Below are 23,913 nucleotides of genomic sequence, written 5' to 3'. Positions count from 1 at the left end.
GAAAGAGACAGAGGATAGTGCGGGGTCATCGCTGAGAAGAGGAGTATGGGTCTGTGGGGGTGCGGCAACAGCGGCAGAGCCTTGAGTCTCCTTCCTGCGGCGCAAGATGGGCTAAGGAGGAGCCCTGCACTGCCTCTGCCTCACCGGGGACCTTGGGCAAGGCCGCGCCCCTTCCGGAGCCTCTGGCTTCCTCCCATCTGTCAAAGCTCCCTTCCGTGTATAAAGTCTGTCACTATTAGCTCTGCTGTTGACCTTGGGTGACCTTGGACAAATGATACACCCCCTGCTCTGGTTTCCCCATCTTCAGTATGAGGGTTGGATCAGTAGCCCCTATGGGTTCTTTCAACCCCAACATCTATGGGTCTGTGATTAGATCCAGTGGGACCCAGTGCAGTAGCTTCCCCAGGGTCCCCAGGCATTTGTGTACAGATGGTTTCTCACCCAGAGAGATGCTGGCCTGGGTCTTGGGGACAGGGCTTCCTGTCAATGAACTCAGACTCATGGCCACCTTGGCCTGAGAGGGTAAGGAAGCACACGTCCAGAACCCTGGGGCTTTCTTTTTTATTTTTTAATTTTATCATTTACTTATTTGTGGTTGTGCTGGGTCTTCATTGCTGCACAGGCTTTCCTCTAGTTGCAGCGAGTGGGGACTACTCTCTAGTTATGCTCTGCAGGCTTCTCTTTGCAGTGGCTTCTCTTGTTGAGGAACACAGGCTCTAGGGTGCTCGGGTTTCAGCAAGTCTCAGCTCCCAGGCTCTAGAGCACAGGCTCAGCAGCTGTGGCACACGGGCTTAGTGGCTCCGCGGCATGTGGGATCTTCCTGGACCAGGGATTGAACCTGTCTCCTGCATTGGCAAGTGGATTCTTTACCACTGGACCACCAGGAAGCCCCAGGACCCTGGCTTTCTGATCCTCTGTTCTCAGGCAATAGCCACCCCCTCCATCTGCCACCTGGAGAATTTAAGGAACAACTCCCAAGGCTTTGGGGCAAGGTGGGCAGAGGTGACCACTGTCTGTGGCTGGGAGACTGACCCTGCTGTGTCCCATAATCACTCCAGCTTATCCACCCGATACACCCAGCCCACAGAGGGGACTCCAGGGCTCCAGGAAGGACAGGCAAGAGAATTCTCAAGGCCACACCAGGTCAGGCACAGAGCAGGAACAAGAACCCAGCGTTCCTGGGTCCCTGTGGTCCCTGCCGCACTGAGCTCAGTCATTCTGAGTGGGGAAACGTGAGGCCAGGAGCCCAGGAGGGACGGCAGACAGCACGGCTCACCTGCACAGTGATGGGCTGGCTCGGCTTCTTGCGGTAGAAGACGCCTTTCACATCATACTCGGGTGTCGAGGTGCCCTTCTGCACGGCCGAGCGGACTTTGTCCCCCTCACACTTGATGATCACGTAAGAGTTAGCCCCTGTATAAGGGAGTGGGCAATGGCGTGAGGGTAGGGGCTGGGGCAGGGCCCGGATGAGATAGAACTCTGGAAGCAGAAGCCTGGGCTCATGTTTTCAGGAGAAGAGAGACCAGAGCCTGGCCAACTCCCTAACTTCCAGAGATAAGAAGGGGTACACTGGTAATCTCTGGCCTCCATACCCTTACCAAAGCTGTTCCCCCTTCCCAGAGCACCAGGTTCCACACCTTAACATCTCCACAACCTGTAGAAAGGCCACTTCCTCTAGGAAGCCTTCCCTGAACCCTCCCTCCCAGCTGCCTGATCCTGCGTCTGACTGCCCCGCACACTGGAGGCTGCCCACAGGCAGGTGGCAGAGCCTGTTCCACTCAAGCGCCCAGCTTCATCCCGAGGCTGGGCCCAAAGTGGATGTCAGGAAAGCTTTGCTCATTCAGGGAGGAAGAGCAGGAGAGCCATGGAGGCTGTGTCTGTGGCTGGGGGACGAGGGCTGGGGGTTTTCTCCAGGCAAGCTCACCTGTCTGGGAGTCTTTGAGACCCGCGGCCCCCAAGACGTGAACCTGGGTCACCTGCTGGGGATAGCCACACAGGGAGCTCCAGCAGGTGCGGGGAGGCTCGTCCAGGCGCAGTTCCCTGGTGCAGGGCAGAGGAGAGGTGGGAGGTGATGGAGAGGGACCAGGAAGGCGGAAAGTCAGGGGATTCGAGAGGGCGAGGCAGGGGCAGGAGCAGTGCTGAGTCCACACAATGCTGGACTCGGGCAAACAAACCCCCATCAGCTTCCTGCGGCTGCATCCCAACCCCAGGGAAAAGCAGTGTGCTACGCGTTACGGAGTGCCAAGCACTCTGCTGGGATGGAGCAGGTATTGTTCCTAATCCTCACAAGGCCCTGAGAGCTAGGTAACTATTAGGCCCATTTTACATACTAGGAAGCATCAGGCTCGCTGGGCTTCCCTGGTGACTCAGATGATAAAGAGTCTGGCTGCAGATACAGGAGATTGGGATTTGATCCCTAGACTGGGAAGATCTCCTGGAGAAAGGAATGGTTACACACTCCAGTATTCTTGCCAGGAAAAATCCCATGGACAGAGAAGCCTGGCAGGCTACAGTCCACAGGGTCTCAAAGAGTCGGACACAACTGAGTGACTAACACTTACTTACTTAGGCTCACTGGGGAAAAGGGCTTGCCCACACAGCACAGACTGGCCGGACTGAGGCCCACTGATTCCACAAGCTGCCTCCCCCGTCTGGGATGTGGGACTCTGGGCTGCCTACCAGGTGGGAGGGCAATGTGGGGATGCATAGGGATGCACCGAAGCAGGTTTGGGGTGGTTTCAGAGTCTACCTAGTAGGACTCTACCACTGGCCGCATGACCTTAGAAACCCACCCCCAACCTCAATCCCCAATTCTGATCTGTAAAATGGAGGGGTGAGACCTCCCACCCGGGGTTCAGGAAGAGCAAACAACATGAGTGAAAGCTTCTTTGTAAACTGTGAAGTGCTGCGCACACATGAGCAGTTGTTCCTTCACGTGGATGAGAGAGGCTGGGATAGGGAGGAGAGAAAGGCAAAAGAGATGGGTGCTGACGTCAGCCCATGGAGGCTGGAGGCCCAGGCTCCACGCCTTAGGACAACACTGAACATGTCTGGACTGCATATAGTGGGTCAGCCTGGAGTGGCCCGGGGCCCGGCCAAGCCTGGCTGCCAGCTGGCCCCTACGCACCGGCAGTTGGAGGGCACATCAGTGAAGACTCGGAGCAGGAACTCGCCAGTGTGGCCTGGCTCGAAGGTGGTGGGGATGATGACGTAGCGGCCCTCGGGCTGCTCCGTGCGCAGGAAGACGCTGCGGGAGTTGATGTAGATGGAGCTCGCGGCCCTGTGCTGCAGGCTGTGCATGCGGTACTGGCGGTTCTCCTCCACCTGCCGGGGCGAAGCGCTGGGTCTCACAGGGCCCCGCTCTCATCCCACCCCGCATCTCCCATCTCCCTCCCCTCGAGGCCCAGAACAGGCAAATCTACAGTCAGAAGTAGACCAGCCTCTGCCTAGGACTGGGGGGGGGCGGTGGGGGGGCCAGGTGGATGGCATTGGGTGATGTCGGCCAAAGGGCATGAGGTTTCTTTGCAGGTGATGAAAGTATCTTAAAGTTGATTGTGGTGATGGCCACACAACTCTATGAATACACTTTAAATGAATGAATCACATGATCTGTGAATTATATCTCATGAAGCTGTTGGGGTGGGAGGCAGTGGCAATGGGAATACCCCTGGTGACAGTGTCCGTGGGGTTTCTGACATCACAACAGAACCAAGTAGCACTGTCTGTCCAGGTCACAGCATGTGTCCATGAAATGACATCACCAGCTACTAGGATATGCTAGACCATTTCATTCCTGGAATAAGCACCATGATAAGCTACAATCACAGCAGCAAAGGTCATGTCACGTCAAAGTCACAACATTAGCACACAGTGAGTGTCCCAACACACTGACATGAACAAACTGTCATAATACGACCCAGCACATCAAAGGCCAGGGCTTCAACTCAGGCCATGGACCTAGCAGGTACACATGGTTTCACTGGGTTCTTGGTGTCAGGCAGGCCCACACTGTCCCTCTATGCTGACTGTCATCACACACGGGGTGTCACGACATGTGGAAGGCCTCGGGGCCCGGACCATGGAGCGGCCGCTGAGAACCCCACCTGGCTCTGCCCAGGATGCCTCCTCCCAGTGCCCAGCAAGGCCTCCAACTCAGAGGGACCAGACCCCAAGGAAGGGAGCAATGTGGGGCCTCCCAGAGTCCAGCCCTGACCACCAGCAATCCTCCCTTTTCCTGTCCAGACAGCCTGTGGTTCTGGGGCAGGAAGAAGTCAGGCTGCGAGCTCCCATGGGGCCAATGCAAGGCAGGCTGGGTGTCTGTGGGGACTGAAACAGGACCCATGTCACAGCATGCCCAGGGCATCAGCCAACATGTCCAGGGTGACACAGAGAGGTTGGAGACCAAAGTGTTCCAGAATGTTCTCCCCCAGGCCCAGGCAGCTCGGACTCTCCTCACCCAGAGCAGGGGCCTGGCTGGCCTCACCTTGTAGATGTCGAAGCCAATGGCCAGATTTTCACCCTTGCCGTCCCGGCGGGTGGACTGTTTTGGCCGCTGCTGGATGCAGATCAGCACTTCATCTTCTGGCTTTTTGACATCAAAGATGTACTGCGGGTGGGGCAGAGGAAGAGGGACAGGCAGTGTGACCATACCGAAGAAGATGGGCTCGCTGGCTCCGGAAACTGTGTGTGCTTGGGCGAGTCACATCACCTCTCTGAGCCTCAGCCCCTCATCTGTGAGATGGGCTGACAATGCCCAAAGCTGCGTGCTGGGTGGGAGGACTTGGGGAGACGACGGATGCTCAGCTTTAAGACTGCATGCAGCTGGTGCTCAGTGAAGGCACATCAGAAGTGAGGACTAGGTGGGTGCCAGGGTCATGACCGAGGAGGCTGCAGAGGAGGGGTCCCTGTGCTGAGTCAGCCTGGCTGAGTTCCCCCGGAAGGAGCAGCACTGTGTGCGGAAACAAGGGATCTGAGCCTGAGCTCAGCCTCTAAATAAAATGTCCCTATAGCTCTTGTTAGGACACTCATTAGTCCTCAGGGCCTATTTCCTCGTCTTGATCACATGCAGGTCAGATTGTGAGGTTGGGGGTGACAGGACCACCCACACATGCCCATCCAACCCCACTGTACAGATGTGCTGAGATCCACGGAGGAATAGGGATGTACCCAGGGTCACACAGAAGGCCATAGCAGGACTTTGGCAGGGGCCCCACAGCTGCTCGAGGGGCGGTGGGGGGGATCCCCAAGGAAGCCCACCTGCGGGTTCTGGAAGAAGGTGTCCTTGTGGTTGATGCAGCCCCCGCTGCGGTTCTGCAGTGGGTCCTCATGCCGCGTCCAGGCACCACGCAGCCGGGCCTCCTCCCAGGTCTTGTGGATGCTCAGGTAAGATGTGTTGATCAGACGGCACTTGATGATGTCCGTGAAGTAGCGGCACAAGTCCTCGAAGGTCATCCTGGGTGTGGCAAGGGGCTGAGCCGGCCGGTCCCCCTCCCTGCCAGCTACCCACTCGCCCCGCACTCTCTGGACCACAGCCCACACAGCAAGTGCAGACATGGCATCCCAGGGACCCTTCACGTCTCTTGTGGCCTCAGTCTCCTGCTTTGTAAAATGGGCATCAATCTAACAACAGCTGCCTACTTCACAGAGTTTGCACAGCAATTAAGCTATGCAATAAAAACATGTAGTACGACTTCTGGCAGAAAGGAGTTGGCAAAGGCTGGCTGTTACAATCATTACTAGCGCGAATAACTGATATGTACAGCCCTCTACAGTTTCTAAAGCATATTTCCATCCATTATAGTCCACAGCTAGTGGTACGAACCCCTTTCGAGGTGAGCTGCAGTGACCAGGATGCTGCCACCCTCCAGGAGCCTGGGTGGGAGGAGGGGAAGGGCCCAGCCCCCTTCAAGTGTGCACATACGTGAGAATATGCACATATATGCATCAAGGGTGAAGACATATAAGAAAAGCCTTAAGAGAAATTCTTCCCATTCCCGATGAGGGTTTTCTATTGCTGTTTTAATTCAATTGGCCCCTGAGCCAGACTGGGCGAAGTGGATCTCGTCCACAGGAGCCCAGACCAGAGGGCCTAGTGGGGGCCTCCTGCAGCGGCTCCCCTGACACCTGCAGGAGGGGACCGCACTAGGGTACCAGAATCACTGCCATCGACCTCTGGGTCTGCCTGGGGCCCTCACAGCATCCCCACACACAGGGTACCCTGTTTCAGGAAGTGGCTCAGTCTCCAAATAGTGTCCTGCTGAAGAAAGACACCGAGCCTAGTATGCAGCCAGAGCTAAACATAGAATGAATGAATGTAGCAGTGAATGAATGCAGGAATCACGAATATGCTTTTTAAGCCAGGCTGCTGCCATCTTCCCAGCCCACCTGCCTTGCCTCCCTGAATTCACTCTCCCCAAACGCAAGCATGCTCTCTAGTCTCTGGGCTGGGTCTCTACAAGGCTCCTTTGCACCCTGAGGTGCAAAGGCCTCTATGAGGCCTCTCCTAGTCCTACCTGCTCTTGGCATCAGGCAGCCATGTGCGCTATGTCCTCTGGTCAATTGCCCACTAGTATCTGGTCTAGTACTCTGGTCTACTTGCTGAGGGCTTCGCCTGGGTACCAGAGCAATCCAGGGTCCCCTGAGGTGGGAAGTGAGGAACTATGGGGACAAAATGGTCCATTCTGCCCAATTCACTTCACAGAGGAAGAAACAGGCCCAAAGAGATGCCGTGACTTGTCCAAGGTCACACGACAAGTTGACAGTGAGGCATTGGCTAGAGCCCTGACTCCTGCCGTCCTGTCCAGGGCTCCCTGCCTGGCACACAGGAGGGTCCCCTCTCAGCCCCGGACACCCGCCCTGGGCAAGGGCACACTCACCAGAACTCGCCGTCATCCTGCACGGTCACACCCAACTTCTCCCGCTCACTCTTGCTCACCTTCTGCCACTCCTCTGAGCTGGGATGTGAGCATAGGGAGGTAAGAGGGGAGAGGATCAGAGGAGGAACCCCATCAGAGCCACCCTGGCAAGGGACAGGAGGCATGAGGGACGGCTCAGTAACAGGCCTCCATCAGCGTGGGGGCGGTCGGGGGCACCAGGGCCATGCCCAGTCCCTCTCCAAGAAGCCTTCTCTGCCCGATCTTGCAGGTAACTGTGGGCTGCCATCATGCCTGGACCCAGGGGTCTGGGAGCCAAGCTTCAGGCTCGGGGGGAAGGAGGAGCTGACTCTCAATGAAGGGAGCTCCTTCAATGGGGGTCTGGGCTCCACTCCTCTCCTGGCCTCACCAGGGCCATGAGCCAAGCACAGGGCAGTCACCCCCGTTCCCGCCCCTGGAGGCCTCCCTTCCTGCTTTCCTCACTCTTGCACCAGAGGGGTCTCTACATCTCCTCCCCACCTTCAGACCTCCACCCACACTGAATCCCCCCCCTTACGCCCCCTCCAAAGACAGTCTTCTCCTAATGTCATCCTCCCCCCAAATCCTTCAAGGCCCGAGCCCTAGTGCCACCTCCTCCAGGAAGCCCACCCTGTCCTTGCCCAAGCCCCGGGCCCTCCGCCCACCGCCCCACCCACTCCCCCGCCCCGGGCCTCACGTGTCGCTCCAGGGCCCGTTCCACTCCCGCTCGCCCCAGGGGTTGCGCAGGCGGATCATGTCCAGCTTCTCCGACTTGAAAAAGGCCAGCAGGCCATGGCCCAGACGCACCTTGCGCACATCCGTGATGGCATACGCATGGCCCTTCACCAGGCCACACGCCAGCCGGGCCTCCATGTCTGCCGCTGTCACAGCCTGTGGGACACAGCTGCTCAGAGGCGGGGCCTGTCGGGCTCCAGCCGGAGCAGGGGGGCACACCGCCCCCTACAGGACGGGGCGGGAATGGCAGCCTCGACAACCTCCTTTCTCTGCGGTTAGGGACTGACCGGAGAAGGCAATGGTGACCCACTCCAGTACTCTTGCCTGGAAAGTCCCATGGACGGAGGAGCCTGGTGGGCTGCGGTCCATGGGGTCGCTGGGAGTCTGACACGACTGAGCGACTTCACTTTCACTTTTCACTTTCACACATTGGAGAAGGAAATGGCAACCCACTCCAGTGTTCTTGCCTGGAGAATCCCAGGAACGGGGGAGCCTGGTGGGATGCCGTCTATGGGATCGCACAGAGTCGGACAGGACTGAAGCGACTTAGCAGGGGCTGATCTGGCATTCGCAGCCCTTTACAAAGCCTGGGACCTGCAGTGGGGTCAGCCCACAGCTCTGCTGGAGTCCACTAGCACTGATGCAATTCTGCAACCTGGCTGTTAAAACATTAGCTTGACATCAACCCTGGTGGGAGTATTCATACCACATAAGTCAGCCAATCAGGGCTTTTTAATTTTCCAGATAGTCCTTTTATCAATACACCACTTGATCAGCCAAACGTGGGTTCAAATTCTGCTTGAGTCCCCACTTTCCCACCCAAAACACGAGCAGTCAGTGAAATAAGACGATCCTCTTGCAGCTCCCGGGCCTGTGCCAGCAGGCGGAAGGGGCTCCCTCCCCTCTTCCAGCCACCTCATGGCTTGACTGTTTCAAAGCTTGGCTGAGGGACTCTCAAATGTACAGACACTCATCTCTCCAATACGACAGGGCCAGAATGGGGGTGCTGATTGAACAGTGTGGGCAAGGCCTTACGGCAGGGGGCCTGAGGCTTGTGCTGTCCAGCCCTGGGAAGGGGCTGCACCCTCTAACTGCGCGCCTCCTCCCATGAGGCCGAGGGTCTGATTTATGAGCCAACCTGGGTAGGGGCTCTGCCTGGGAAGCCATAGTCACCCCCAACCCCAAGGGTTGTGGGGGTAGCCTCTGGGGCTTGTCTCTCTGTGCTCACCTTGATGGAGGCGCTGATGAGGCCTCCCCGGCTATGCACTTTCAGCACACGCTCAAAGAGCTGGTTCCTCTTGGCCTCGTCATTGGCAAAGTCACCCTCAGTCAAGTCGATGGGCTCAGAAACCCCACCTGTGAAGTCCACCAGCGCATCCGCTGTGTTGCCTCCATCCAGGGCCTGGTAACAGCCTGCCAGCCTGGAAGCAATGTGGAAAGAACTCCTAGCTCACATTCCCCAGCCTTATAGGGGAGATTTCTGAGACTCAGAGAGGTCAAGAGAACCACTAAGGTGACACAGCAGGTCACACAACAGAGCCAATTCCAAAACTCAGGTCTCCGGCTCCAAGGCCAACATCCATCCCGTGAACCACACCATTTTGTCACTCAAATTCCCCTTTGCCTCCACAGCCTCATCTTCAAAAATTAGCTGTCTAGAAATCCAGCAATTCTTTTCAAAATTGTTAAAAGTTCATATGTCTTTTGACGTATCATTTCTGGATGACTAACATTATTAATAACAATGTAAAACTGGAAATCATCTAAATGTCTAACAACAGGGAATTGATTTTAAAAGCTAATGCTCCCCTGGAGAAGGAAATGGCAACCCACTCCAGTATTCTTGCCTGGAAAAGTCCATGGACAGAGGAGTCTGGCGGGCTGAAGTCCATGGGATTACATGACTGAGCATGTGTGCACAAGGGTGGAGGGAAATGGGTTGGTAGCAATAAAGTGGTAGAACTAAAAAAAAAATAAATAAATAAAAGCTAATGCTGCATCTCAGCTCTGGAATATTAAGCAGCCATTGAGCAACATGCTAAAGGAATTCTTACTGCAGGGAAAATGCTAATGCTTTCTTGTAACATTTGAAAAAGCAATACAGTCGGATTCCAATTATGTCTAAAATGTATACAATAATTCATTTCAAAAAGATTAAGTATCTACTCCAGGTGGTGCAGTAGAAAGAATCTATCTGCCAGTGCAGGAGACGTACGAGATGCAAGTTCGATCCCTGGAGTCAAGAAGATCTCCTGGAGTAGGAAATGGCAACTCACTCCAGTATCTTTGCCTGGAGAATGGACAGAGGAGCCTGGCGGTTGTGTCCATGGGGTTGCAAAGAGTTGGACACGACTGAGCAACGGAGCACAATATCACATGGGCAACGTGTCAGATGCTAGAGACACAGCTGTGACTCCTTTAGGGTTGGGGTCTTAAAGGAAGAATACTGAATATGAATGTGAGAAGCATAATGGGATATATGGCAAAATGCCATTTCATATGCCCACAGAACACCAGCACAGGTTTTGCAAAGTAACCAACAAACAAAAGAGGCATCAAAGATGTTAGAAGAGCTGCCAGTGGTGGAGGAGGGTGTGGGGAGAGCAAAGGGAGGAAATGGAGACATGTAGAGGGGGCGGGCCTTGAGGGGACAATGTCACGCTGTCCCGAGCAGAGGAGCTGCCTCACTTATTAATCCAGATGGCTCAGAAGTGGGAAGGGGAGAGCAGCGGCCTAGGAGACTATGTAGGAATATGGGAGAGTTTTATTATCCTCTGCATGGCTTTCTGTATTTTCTGGATTTGCTGCAACAGATATGTATTCATTTCATAATTTTAAAAGTAAACAAATTAAAAAACAAACAAATAAGTATAAATTGTATAGCCCTCTGTGGAAAACAGCTTGGTGGTTACTCAAAAGTGTAAACACAGGGACTTTCCTGGTGGTGCAGTGGTTAAGACTCCACGCACCCAATGCTGGGGCCATGGGTTCAAACCCTGGTCAGGGCACTAAGATCCTGCATGATGCATGGCACAACCAAAATAAATGAATAAATAAATAAAAATACTCTACAAAAAAATTTTTTTAATGTAAACACAGAACTACAATATGACTCAGGAATTCATGCCAAGATACTGGATTGGTCAAAAAACTCATTCGGGTTTTTCTGTAAGACATTATGGAAAAACTTGGATGATCTTTTCAGCCAACCCATATATATTCCAAAGAACTTAAAGCAGACAGTCGAATAGATATTTGCACACCAATGTTCATAGCAACATTATTCATAATGCTGAGCATGTGGAAACAACCCAAGTGTCCATCAACAGACAAACATAAACAAAACGTAGCACACACATACAACAGAATACCACTCAGCCATAAAGAGGAACAGAATTTCGATATATGCTATGACATTGATGGACCCAGAAAACATTATGCTAACTGAAATAAGGCAGACACAGGAGGACAAATATTCCACTTATATGAGCTACCTGGAATAGGAAAATTCACTGAAACAAAAATGCAGAATGGAGGTTCCCAGGGTTGGGAGAAGGGATAAAAAGGGAGCTATTGTTTAGCGGTAACAGAGTTTATGTTGAGGATGATGAAAAACCATCACCGTCTACACTGGCTACAGACAGTGATGACGGGTACAGAGCATTGTGACTGTAACTGATGCCACTGAACTGTACACTTACACATGGTCAAAATGATCAATGTTATACTTTGGACAATTTTTTAAAATTCTAAAATATTTTTTTAAAATAATAAAACTTTTATTTAAAAAAAAAAGAGAGCAAGCCTACCAACTCACTAAGTGCGTCTCCCAGAATGGGAGGAGAGGAGCCTGCACCTAGGACCCTAGTGACCAAGTGACCACCAGCGGGCGGGTTTGCTTTCTTAAGATTAAAAATGGAAAAAAAATAAATAAATAAAAATGGAAGCTCCCTTAATGGGTTTGTCTTTGATGATGGAGTTTTCGTTTTTCCATTTACAGTTACACACACACACACACACACTGTCCCAGGAGAGGGACAAATGCGTCTGGAAAGAGGAACCAGGGAGAGGCTCCTACAGAGCCAGCAACTGGTCTCTGACCCCGCTGGGCGCCCCAGGCCTGCACATGTCCTGCAGGGCCTGGACAGGTCACTCCGCCCCAAAGCCTTCCACAGCTCAGCAAACCTTTGCTCAAGGCCGTGCTGGCAAGACAGGGCCTGGCACAGAGCAGAAGGAGGGCTCAGCAAAGCTAGAATGGCTGGACAGCCTGGTGGACAGACCAATGGATGGAGGAGGGGGAGACCCGGGGAGCAGGAAAGGCAGGGGTTTGGCCCAGCCTCCACGACTAGCCTGGCTTGGAGACAGCACAGCCCCAACAGGGCCTCCAAGGAGGGCTTGGCAACTTGGATCTTTGGAAAAGAACCATCGACCGAAATGGAGCTGCTGGCTCTGCCCCCCGCTACCTGCAGGACACCTGCCTGGGCCTCCGCGTTCCCAGGTAGAAGCGAGAGTAACTATATGAGGACCCAGCACCAGGTGCCCAGGGGCCCTTCGGTCCGGGCCTCCACCGCACCTGGCGAAGGTTCCGCTGGCTGTGCTCTGGGTACTGGGCTCCGAACTTGCTGTGTCTGCACCTGCCCCTCACCTCTCTGTGCGTGGCACTGCAGCGAGAGGAAGACCCCCAGAGCCCATGAACAGTGCCGCCCAGCCTGGCCGCCCACCCACCCACCACTGGCACCTACTTAGCATAGGCCTTCTCCACCAGGGCACACCAGAACTCATTGCGGGAGCTGGAGTGGCAGTAGATGAGCTGGTTGTTGACCGTGGGCAGCCGGTCGTCGATGACCACATCCACCCACTCCCCGAAGCGCCAGAAGTGGAAGTGGAAGATGCCCGCGTAGGCATTGGGCTTCTCAGGGTCCCACTCCTGCTCCTTCCAGTCTGGGATGACCTGAATGGGGAGAGAGGCAGGATGGGGACACAATGAGGGTCACAGCCAGCTTCCTGAGGAAGTGGGAATCAAATGAAAAGGAATACTGGGTTCACTCCCCATGGCTGCCATGAACCAATGCGAGTCCTTCTTATCTCTGGGCCTCTGTGTCCCCACCCTTGCAGGGGCTAGAGGCTCCCTGAGGCCCTGTCATACTAAGATTCTATGAGTTCCCCCTCCCTTCCTCATGCCTCCATCTGCATCCTCCCCTCGGAAATATAGCACATTCATCCCAGTCCTGCCTGGTCAGTGGTACCATTAGAAGCCCCCTCCTCGCGTCCTGCCCGAGCCAGAAGCCGGCAGTCACACTGGCCTCCCCTCTTTCCCTTTTTCCATCCAATCTGAGCACCCACATTCTTTGAAAATCCATCTCCTCCTCTCCATCCCTTGGCACCGCCCTGGCCCAGTCCTCCATCTCCTCACCCCAGGACATGATAACAGCATCAGTAGCCACACCCACCCCTGCACCACACAGCAGCAGAGAGAGCTGTCTGCTCAGGTCACTTCCCTGGAAAATAAGGTCCAAACCCTTAATATGCTGTCCCTACCCCCACCTCCCCAGGCTCATTTCTCTACCCTCATCCACCCCAGTCTCCACCCACTGTGCGCTGCTCCAGGCTTTGGTTAGAAACTCTGCACCTGCTCTTCCTCCAGCTGACTCTCACTGGTCCTTTAGGGACCTCCTCCTCCAGGAAGCCCTCCTTGACTCTTCAGACTAGGCCAGCACACCTGTCTATCTATCTCATGGCCCCTGGCACTTCTCCTCTGAGACACCTTCCCCAGTTATAATTACACAAGTGTGTGATGTTGTGTTCGGTGCTGATACTGTCACTGGAATGTCACCTATCTTAGTCAGTCAGGCAGAGACATGTCAGTCTTGGTCACTGCTATCCATCCAGTACCTGGCCCAGAGAGGGTCCTTAATAAATGTGGTGAAGTGAAAGTCACTCTGTCGTGTCTGACTCTTTGCAACCCCATGGACTATACAGTCCATGGAATTCTCCAGGCCAGAATACTGGAGTGGGTAGCCTTTCCCTTCTCCAGGGGATCTTCCCAACCCAGGGATCGAACCCAGGTCTCCTGCATTGCAGGTGGATTCTTTACCAGCTGAGCTACAAGGGAAGCCCCAAAAATGTGGTAACTGAATGTATAAGTCCAAAAGCATTCACTGGGACTCTTAATAATATTATTTATGTAGCATCTTAGAACTCCATAAATAATCCATGGAGTTTACCAAATCTCTGACCTCCATGGAGTATCTCAGTTGAATTCACACAACCACCCCACGAACAGATGACTATTATAACCATCCTTACTTTACAGATGAGAAAATCAAGGCTCAGAAGGGCAAGCAACTTGTCCAGGGTCACATAACTAGAAAATATACACATCCTTTGGAGGCAGGCAGACCTGGGTTTGAAGCCAGGATTCAATCCAGGTCTGTCTGTTTCCAAATACTGAGTTCTGTATCAGTGTACACCACTCTGCACCCAGAGGGATGCTGGCACCAAGGACCCGGGTGATTCAGACATGGTCCCTGCCCTTGGCAGGCTCCCAGTCTAGAAGGAAAGGCAGGCATGCAGGCAAGTGCTGAGGCTGACACGGGGTACATGGCGGGCCATGGAGAAAAGGAAGAGGTGGACCCGACCCTGGAGGGCCAGCAGCAGCTTCTGAGCAGCTGTCCTGAGAGCTGACCCCTCCTGAGCAGATGCAGACAAACAGAGGCAACCTGGGGCACCAGGAAGTGGAAGGCAGGGAAACACCTCACCCTGCCGAGTCAAGGGGATCTGCTGGCCCTTCTGAACACAGGACCCAGAAGAGCCAAACCCCATCAAGATCATACGAAGTTCCTTCTAGAAGAAAATCACTCCCAGGTATGGGGGCGGGCACGCAGGCATCCGAGCTGAGAAGCCCGAGATGTATCAGGAGGCTGTAAACCGCAAGACACAGACCAGCCTGAACACAGAGATGGAGGCCAAAATCTATTCCCAACCCCCACCCTCATTAAGGATGCTTTTGTTTACATGCCTCTTACCATCAACAGGGATGTTGGCAAAGAGAAACACTCCCTAGTGGGACACTTGAGACCAAGAAAATGAAACTGCTTAGCACAGTGAGAGGTGCCCCAGCCACCAATGGAGCCCTGCTAAGGGCCACGGTGCCCAGAACACTCGGGCAGTCTTCTGAGGGGTGGAGCAGGAAGGCGCAGGCAGAGGCCACCCACGGGCACAGGCAGGATTCACAATCAGGGCTTCAGAGCCTGAAACAGCATCCAGAACCCAGCAGGGACTCGAGACAAGCTGGTCCCTTTGCAGTCACCTCTGCGTCCCTTCTCAATGAAAACTCCTAGGCTGGCCTCTGTCCCAATCCCTGACATGCTTCCTCACACTTGATTTCAGGACAGAAAAGTGTATCAAAAATGGGGTCCGTGCAGGGGCCCAGAGCAATGGGGAGCCATAAGCTGGGAACACTGGCCCAGCCACTGCACCCTCCTCCACTTCTCCCCACTCTGAAAGCTCTGGACTGCATGGGATGGGGTGGGGGGAGGTAGGAAGAGCTGAGAGTTATCATGGGGCCACAAGAGGATCATTAGGCAAACCCAGGGCTTGGCTCTGAACTCTCTGTGACTCAAGAGGCAGCTAATGAGGCTCCAGGGCCTGTGATGCAGAGTCAGGGATCCCTGTGGGCTTCAATTTCCTTTCCACATCATAGCCCTTGACCTCCAGGCCAGCCTCCTCACCCCGCAGCCCCTCCCTCTGCTAGCCAGGGTACCCAGTGAGAGGAAGGTGAGCTGCCACAGGCATACAAACCAAACACCCTCTAGACCAGGGGTCCTAACTCCCTGACCATGGACCAGTGCCATGGCCTATTATGAACCAGGCCACACATCAGGAGTGGCAGGCCCGCGAGTGACATGTCCATCTGTATTGATGAGCCACCCATGAAGGCCTCCCTGATGGCTCAGCAGTAAAGAATCCACCTGCAATGCAGGAGATGCGGATTCGATCCCTGAGTGGGGAAGATCCCCGGAGGATGAAATGGCAACCTACTCCAGTATTCTTGCTTGGAAGAAAATTTCCATGGACAGAGCAGGCTAGTGGACTGCAGTCCATGGGGTCACAAAGTCAAGACACGACTGAGTGATTAAGCACGTGAACATCCATAGCTTGCATTACCACCTGTGAGCTCCGCCTCCTGTCAGATCAGGGGCGGCATTAGATTCTCACAGGAGCGAGAACCCTGCTGTAATGAACCTGAATCACCCTGTAACCATCTCCCCTCCACCCCATCCATGGAACAATTGTCTTCCACGAAACAGATCCCTCGTGCCAAAAAAATTGGGGACCGCTGCTCTAGACTACATCCGGTCATGCAAGAAATCAAGGAGGTAATCAAAATATTAAGGACCAATCTGAAGAAGCTCCTACTAGCCATAGATGGGCCAAGCTGAGCAGCCATAAGGACAATGACTGTGATGAGTGAAAACACATCCAACAAGTTCAAATTCATGAGATCATGATGATACTAATACAAACAAATAATTAGTCACTAGTGGAGGGTGGCAAGGAATCAACTGATTTTTTTGAAACTGGAAAGTGAAGGGGGAAAAAAAAATCCTGACTTTTCTATACAGTGTTATAAAATAACCACTGTAACCAACAGTATTTTAAAGATGAAGGGAGGCCTTTATCTGGCGATGAATCCCAGCTAAGAAAAGAGGAAGAAATTAAGGATATCACCCTCCTACTCCCTTGCAACCACTGACAAATGATGGATTTAGGCAATCATGGCTTCTAACCTCCACTTAGGAATGTGGATGGTTTCCATGTCACAGAAGAGAGAGACAATCAGAGATGATGTACCTCCTGAGAGACCTTCGCTCATGAAGCAGTTGCGCCAAAAACATTGTGCCTGAACCTTATCATGCCCCCAGAGGTAAGTCCCACCTCACAGGAAATGCAGAGTACAAACATTAGTCAACATCCTGAAAACATAGCCTGCAAAATCTAGATGGTTGGAAACTCCACAGGATAAGTGAGATGTCTTCAGCAAATAAATTGCAAGGGAAATAAACATGAAAAGATGAAGGAGAACCACCAGACTGAAGTAACGACCTTTGTTTGGATTTGATTCAAACTGTAAAACATCCATGCAACCATTTATGACACAAACTGGAAATCAGAACTTTTGCCGGATATTTATGGTGGTAAGGAATTACTGTAAAATTATTTCAGCTACGTTACAGTATTATGATTATGGGGTTTTGCTTTGTTTCGAACAAGTCCTTATCTTTCAGAGATGCATCCAGAAATATTTACAGAGGAAATGATATGCTGCCTCAGGAGAGAGGGTTGTGGTGGCTCAGACGGTAAAGAATCCACCTGCAATGCAGGAGACCAGGGTTCAATCTCTGAGTCGGGAAGATTTCGTGGAGCAGGGAATGGCAACCCACTTCAGTATTCTTGTCTGGAGAATTCCATGGACAGAGGAGCCTGACGGGCTACAGTCCAAGGGGTCACAAAGAGTCAGACGCAACTGAGCTACTAACACACTAGGGGAGAGAGGTCTGCGGAGGAAACAAAGATCAACCATGAGTTAGCAATTGCTGAGATGGAGCGACAGACACAGGGGCTCACTAGGCTGTCTCCCTGCTCTCGAGTGTCTACAGCTGAAAAGCTCCATCGCCATGGACACCAGCTCCCTGGCCCAGTATTCAAAGCCCTGCAGGCAGCTCTCAGCTTCACCCCTGAACATTGCCTCCCTCAGGCCCCACAGGAATCTACACCCTGGGATGTAGATTCCGGGGTGTAGATTCAGGACACCTCAGCCTGGAACAGGTGGCTCCCTCTGCTGGCCACACCCCAGATCGCATCCCTCAGGGGCCAGCAGAGCAGCAGCTGGCAGGGGCCTCCTGACCCCACCTTCTCCTTGGGCACAGGCAGGCAGCCCCTCCTCCAAGCTCCTTCCCACGTGGCCAGGCCCAGCTCCACAGCTGGCTGTCTTCCCAGGAGGAAAATCTGCAAGTGCTGGCCGCAGCGAGACCCTGGCCAGCTGGGGAGTTTGTGCACGCTAGTGGTACGAAAGAAAAAAGGAAAGGGAGTTGGTTTTCCTAAGAGAGCGCTCTAAAATGGGGCTGGGAGGTCACTGAACAAGTGTGACTTATGCATGCCTCTGCCCACACAGAATCTGAACTTTGACCACTTCTTGTTTTAATGCAGCCATCCAGAACGTCTGCCCAGTGTTCCAGAAACTCAAGATATTTATTGGATACTTTACCCTAAAACAACTCGTGACAGTCTAGCCCTTGAGAACAAATACTTCCTTTAACAATCTTATGGCTTTTGCCTTTACAAGCCCCTGACTTTCTCTTCCCTGGAACACTCCTTCAGTTCTATCTAACACTGTGTCTCCCAAGGAGTCCACATCTACCTACTCTCCTTCCAAGACTGTCTGTAAGCACTAAAATGTATCAATTGTGGAGGACTGTGCACACATGAGGGGTCATCCCTGCTGGTGTGTGGGATACATGATGTGTGCAACCTTGGGGTAACCTGGTCAACCTCCCTCCCAAGAGGAGAAAGGAAAACCTTGGCAACAGCCCACTGCGCAGATGGGAAAAACAAGGCCTGAAAGGGCTGAGCTACCTCCTTGGGCTGACGAGGCAGTGAGGCAAGAGCTCAGTGGGATTGCAAGCAACCTCACACATAGGTGGCCCTAATGGTAAATAATCCTCCTGCCAATCCAAGAGACATAAGAGACATGGGTTCGACCCCTGGGTCGGAAAGATCCCCTGGAGGAGGGCACAGCAATCCACTCCAGGATTTCTGTCTGGAGAATCCCATGGATGGAGGAGCCTAGTGGGGCTACAGTCCATAGGATCGCAAAGAGTCAGAAACTACTGAAGCGACTCAGCATGCACACTCATTCAGCCACCCACTGCAGAATCACCCAGAAACTTCAAAGCCTCCCTGATGGGTGTGCCCCAGTGCCCCTTGCCTGGCACCTGGACTCCTCCCCCTTTCCTTATTGGGGCTTTCCCTGAGGGAGTCCCACCCAGACCCAAGTGGCTGGGTTCAAATCCTGCTGGACTCTGGGCCAGTGAGTGAACGCCCATGTGTGAGTACACAGAAGCATGCATGTGTATGTGAAAGTCAGTATGTGCATCAGTGTGCTTCTGTGCAAGTGTGTGTGCGCGCGTGTGTGTGTCTGCTCCTGTGGCAGAGAGGGAACACCCTACAGATTTCTGCCTGCGACCCCAGCCACGGTGGGTTTCCTGCATTCATTACCCAACTCGGGTGAGGTGAGCCACAGGCCTCAAAACGAACGAGCCCCTGGTTCTTCTGAGCATCTGAAGTTTCTCAATTCTCAGCTTCTGATTTCAAGAGTCTCAAACTCCTGAGTTTCAGATGCCATGACAAGAAGAGGCCAGGAAGATGGGTAACCCCCACCCCTACCCCCTTGGGAGGAGAGCCCCGTGGCTCACCACCCAGAGAGCAGGGCGCTAATATACCAGCAGGGGGCGCTGCGGAATCCCTGTTCACAAGAGTGGGCCCAGCCAGATACTCAGACAGAGCCCTGGGCGGCCCCCTCCCGCAGGGCTCCCAGGCTAGACTGGAGGGCTGGAGGTCCCCTCCACTGGGCCCTTCTGAGCCCGGTGACGTGAAGAGACTCCACTCCACAAGCCCACTCTCTCCAACCAGAGCAGGCCTGGACCCTGCCCGTGCCTCCACCTCACTGCGCTGCCGGCTGCTGTGCTGCCTCAGGCAATGCACCTCACCTCTCGGCACCGTGCGCTCTTCCTCAGTAAACACGTTCCTCTCACTCTCCTCTCAGAATCACTGTGAAAAGTGGGACCCCGTGTCTGCAGTGACTGAGAAAGTATTTACAATGAGCAGACCCAGAGAGGAAGCCCGTGTGCCACTCAGGAAGCTCAGCACTTCGCTAACTCATTTCTTCTTCACAACGACCCTACACGGGAGGTACCATTATAAGCTGCCACAGAATGGCAGATGAGAAAACAGACTCAAAAATGGTCTCCTGGGGTCACAGAGGTGGTGGCTGGTAGCAGGGCCCCTCACACTATCTTACCCTGGCTCAGCAGGAGTCATGAGCTCAGGAAACAGCAGGTCTGCTGCTGGGAGTTCCTCACGGGTTCCTTGGAAAGTGTGTCCTCACTTCACATTCCCTGCCCTCCTCCCAGTCCAGTCTTGGAAGCAGAACCAGGCCTTCTACTGCTGCTCCCTGGGGGGCGGGAGAGTTGGCTTCCTCTCTCGGTTTCCAGCCCCCCGCCCCCACACACACACACCTCCCAGAAGCATCTTCAGGAGTGGATGGAGGCTGTGGCTGGACGGTGGGGCTTGGGGAAGAGGCTGCTCTGGGCAGGGCTCTGGGGTGGAGGAAGACAGGGCTGCGAGACCTGCCTGGGGGTTGTTCTGAAGCAAAACCCGAAGAGTGGCCTCTGAAGCGAGGCCTGACCTTGTCTCTGGAGAGAAACCAGCCTCGCCTGGGGCCTGAGCCCTCCGGTGGGATGGGGGCATCACCCCTGCCCATTCCAGGGGGCCAGTGTCATGGGGTCAAAGGTCCACAGATCCAGAGCTTGGTTCACATATACACCCTCCCTGGCCCTCCACACCCGCTGTGACTTCAGGCAAGCAGCTTCCTCCTTGGGCTTCTGTTGTCACTGTCCAAACACTGAGTGAGGGGCAGGCTCAGTTGGGGCACTAAGGCGTCATGGTGGCATGGGCCTTATCCGGTCAGCGGGGCAGGAATGCAAGGGCTTCACGGAAGCAGGCTGTTCCCTTTAGAAAGTCTGAGGCTGGGGGAGAAACAAGGCCTGCCTGAGGACAGGCAGCAAATCAGTGACCGAAGCCAGATGAAACCTGGGCACAGGCCTGACCCTACCTACCCCTGAGCCACTCTCCTGTCCCACCTGCCCCCTGCCCAGCCACCCTGCAAGGGAGGGAGACTCAAGATGGAGCCTGACTTGGTGAGTTCTCCCCATCCCCTCTCGGTGCCCCCTGCCTCCCAGAGGCCTCACACGTAGGCTGGTCTGGGAACCACTGGAGAAAAAACTGTCAGGGGTATTGGTTCTTGGCTGGGTGTCAGGGCACCTGGTTTCAAAGTCCATCCTGACATCTGATCTTGGGCCAGTCACCTGCCTGCTCGGGGACTCGTCCCTGAAAGCAGCAGCAGGAGGAGAGGGCAGGACTGTGGAGAGGGCCCAGGGAGGGGGTGGCTCCTGACGAGAGAACGCACACCACGAGGTGGGCCACACAGGCTTTATTGGGGACGCACAGTGGCCACGGCAGAGGCACTCACGCCTGCGTGGGGCAGACGTGGTGGGGGTACAAGCAGGCTGCACCAAGAGGGTCCCCAGAGCTGCGGGGAGAGGTCAAGCAAAGACAGAAGGGCTGCGCCATCCGCCGGGGTCTGGCCTCCAGGCTCTCTCGGAGTCAGCAGAGAGCACTCAGGAATCCTGGCATGTCCCGGAATAGACCCCTGAGCCTTGAGTTAGGACGGACCATTGCTCACATCACATCAAACTTTCCAGTGAAGAATCCTACTCCAGCTGCTTCCACTTGCCTGCCCTACCAGCAGCGCCGATCACTGGGGTTGGCTCTCATCCTCCATCTCTCACTGCCTCTGTTCCCAGGGCCCTCCAACCCCTCGACAGCTCTGCCTCTTGAGCAAATTATCACAGGCTCATCCCTGACCAAAAAAAAAAAAAAAAGGGGCTGGCCTGGAGATACCTCCTGAAGCGCCCTTGGCTGATGCCAGAACTCTGGGCCTGTGTAGTGTGAAGGGGAGTGAGGCGTGGGGGCTGGAACTGAATCTGCTGGCAACTGTGCCTCAGTTTCCCTCTCTGGTGAGTGGGTTGCGCCCAGCAACCTCTGAGGCCAGTGTTCCACCATCACACCATGCTGCCACCCCCAGCCCATTTCTGACCATCAGCTGTCACAACTGCTCTCCCAGGCCATGTCCATCCCCACCCTTTGCCTCCACCAAAGATGCCACACTGGGACGATGTGCTCACCATCTTCCAACAGTCACCCAGGAAGAGCCTGACATCCCAGCAAGCCCCAGAGATGCTACTGCCTCCAGCTCCAGGGCTCTGGACCCGTCTATCCAGCTCCCCCCACCCTGGCAGAGGGAAATCTGCTTACTATACTGCTCCCCACTTCACTGCATGAACCTCTCCCAGCTCAGAAGCACCCCGTCCCCAGTGCCACCCTGATCAAGCTCCTGCTAAAGGCCACCAGGCAACCAGCTGGGTGACTATATGATAGATCATCTAGAGTCAGACTTGTTCACAGGGCAGGTACAGAATATATCCAAATGAACATAGCATGATCCCTCTTGACATACATGTATATGTATAGATAGACAGATGTCCCCCTTCACTTCTCCCCTCCTGAAGTCATTCTCAGAAGAACAAGAGTTGGTCTGCACAGCCCCCAGCATGCCAGCCACTCCCCATGCCCAAATCAGCCCCCACGGCACCCCGGCCGGATGTGTTAAGAGTAAGGTGTCGTGGGACCACACAAGGTACCCAGAGAAGCGCCTTCCTGGGTTCTCGGGCTGGGTGTTCACATCCGGACACGGACTCCAGGGAAAGGCTTTGTGGCCAGGAGGGCAGCAAATGCCTGTTTGCCAGACTCTCCAAGGAGGCTACTCTGTCGTCTCTGCCTCTCTGTCTCTGGAGGAAGCCGGAAGGCTGGTTCTTTAGTTATGTCTCTCTCTGCCTGTTGCTGATTCTATCTTGGTCTCTCTCAGTTTCTCCCAGCGATGGAGCAGACAGAAGGCAATCTCCCATGGCCTCTCATCTTCCCACACTGGCCCGGACCAGGCCACCACGGTCTACAGCAGAAGCAGTGGCAGCCAGCTTAGCTTCTAGACTACAAAGAGTTTGCATCTTCCTCCCATGAGCGGGGAGCGTCAGCACCAGGGAAAGGAGAGGAGGAAGGACGCAGGCTCCCTCCGGCCAAGCAAGTACAGGCCAGTAGCTAGAAGATAATGTCCCCAAACACACACCTGGGGGGGAGGGGGAGGTGCAGGGAGCAGGCAAGTGGGCAAGGGGAGGGGGTGGCAACCAGCTGCTTCCATCAGAGCTGGTTAAAGACCACGGAAGCCTTGAGGTTGGCGGGCTCAAGGCCCTCGCTGAAGGTGATGAGGAAGTACATGACCTTGCGGATCTTGGCCAGGTCGGACAGGCGCTCCCCGAACTCCAGGGCGTCGGCCTCATTCCAGTCCATGACCTCCGAGTCCTCCTTGCGCCAGAAGATGGCCGCGGGGTCGAGCAGCTGCCGCGTCATGAGGTTGGTGAGGTCGGGCGTCCAGTTCTGGGAGGTGCCCGTGATGGTGACCTTGCCCGGCTGGTCCAGCACGACGTCCCAGCGCTCAAACTGCAGCCTGTGCTGCTGGATGAAGTCAATGCGGTACACGGACTCGGCCGGCCGCAGCAGCTTCTCGCCATCCTGGCGCTTCTGCCCGCGCTGCTTCAGGCTCTCCACGCGCAGCCGCATCTGCTTGGTCAGGTCCCGGTCCAGGACTAAAGGCATGCTGAGCTGCGAAGGCTTCGGCTCGTCCTCCGCCATGGCCCACTTGCTACTGCTGCTGATGCCGCCTCGCCGTCTGGGAGCTGAGTGGACTGGGGCTCACCGCCGAGGCAAGAGGCCACCAAACAGGGGCCCCGCCTCCCCTACTGACCCTCCCCTTGCCTCGCCCCCTTTGCCACTGGCTCTTCCCTGCCCCACCCAGTCTTCCAAACGGGGTGCCTAGGAGGGCGGGATCCCCAACGCCATCTCCTCTGCTCGTCGCAGAAGTGGTAACGGAGGCGCTGCAGGCAGGCAGGACAGCGGCAGGCTCCTCGGGGACCAACTGCTGATGTCAATTGCTGTGGCAACCGCCCTGACTACCACGGATGGGCCGGGAGGTGACTTGTTGTGAAGAGGGAGCATTGCTTACAGGCAGTAAGAGGGCCAGAGGTGGGGGGCCAGTGCTCACGGTGGGGAGAGGCTGAAGAACCGTTGGCAGGAGTCGGAGGGTGGGGAACAAGTACCAGAGGGGCCCACCAATTTGAGATTTGGCAACCCATTCCAGTATCCTTGCCTGGAGAATTCCATGGACAGAGGAGCCTGGTGGGCTACAGTCCGTGGGATCACAAAGAGAGACACAACTGAGCAACTAATACTTTCACACTTTTCACTTCACTAAGCCAAACCTCGAAGCCCTCCTCAACACAGCCTTACCTTTACCCCTCCACACCCAACTGCCAAGGCCTTCTCCTCCCCAGCCCAG

General features: G+C 54.7%; 2 protein-coding genes across 3 annotated transcripts in view; both read right to left on the bottom strand.

Annotated features, from left to right (window-relative positions):
- The window catches only part of CAPN5 (calpain 5), a 55,852-nt gene that overhangs the window by 2,631 nt on the left and 29,308 nt on the right, over nucleotides 1-23,913 (bottom strand). For both annotated transcript variants that reach the window (XM_043908113.1, XM_043908107.1), the window contains exons 4-12: nucleotides 12,368-12,576; nucleotides 8,854-9,046; nucleotides 7,588-7,781; nucleotides 6,876-6,953; nucleotides 5,257-5,452; nucleotides 4,484-4,606; nucleotides 3,128-3,324; nucleotides 1,925-2,040; nucleotides 1,277-1,413 (exon numbers count right to left, since the gene is read on the bottom strand). In XM_043908113.1, the coding sequence (XP_043764048.1) occupies nucleotides 1,277-1,413; nucleotides 1,925-2,040; nucleotides 3,128-3,324; nucleotides 4,484-4,606; nucleotides 5,257-5,452; nucleotides 6,876-6,953; nucleotides 7,588-7,781; nucleotides 8,854-9,046; nucleotides 12,368-12,576 (1,443 nt within the window). The remainder of the gene's footprint in view (nucleotides 1-1,276; nucleotides 1,414-1,924; nucleotides 2,041-3,127; nucleotides 3,325-4,483; nucleotides 4,607-5,256; nucleotides 5,453-6,875; nucleotides 6,954-7,587; nucleotides 7,782-8,853; nucleotides 9,047-12,367; nucleotides 12,577-23,913) is intronic.
- Nucleotides 19,879-23,438, bottom strand: LOC122697357 (olfactory marker protein). The gene has a single exon (XM_043908124.1). It carries the CDS (start codon nucleotides 23,208-23,210, stop codon nucleotides 22,719-22,721), a length of 492 nt encoding a protein of 163 aa, XP_043764059.1. The 5' UTR covers nucleotides 23,211-23,438; the 3' UTR covers nucleotides 19,879-22,718.

The sequence above is a fragment of the Cervus elaphus genome, chromosome 1 (genome assembly GCF_910594005.1).
Source record: "Cervus elaphus chromosome 1, mCerEla1.1, whole genome shotgun sequence".
NCBI lineage: Eukaryota > Metazoa > Chordata > Mammalia > Artiodactyla > Cervidae > Cervus > Cervus elaphus.
This window is presented reverse-complemented; position numbering and strand designations above follow the sequence as displayed.

Bases quoted from the DNA above. Each gene is read 5' to 3' on its own strand.
- LOC122697357 (XM_043908124.1), bottom strand. From the start codon at position 23,210: ATGGCGGAGGACGAGCCGAAGCCTTCGCAGCTCAGCATGCCTTTAGTC.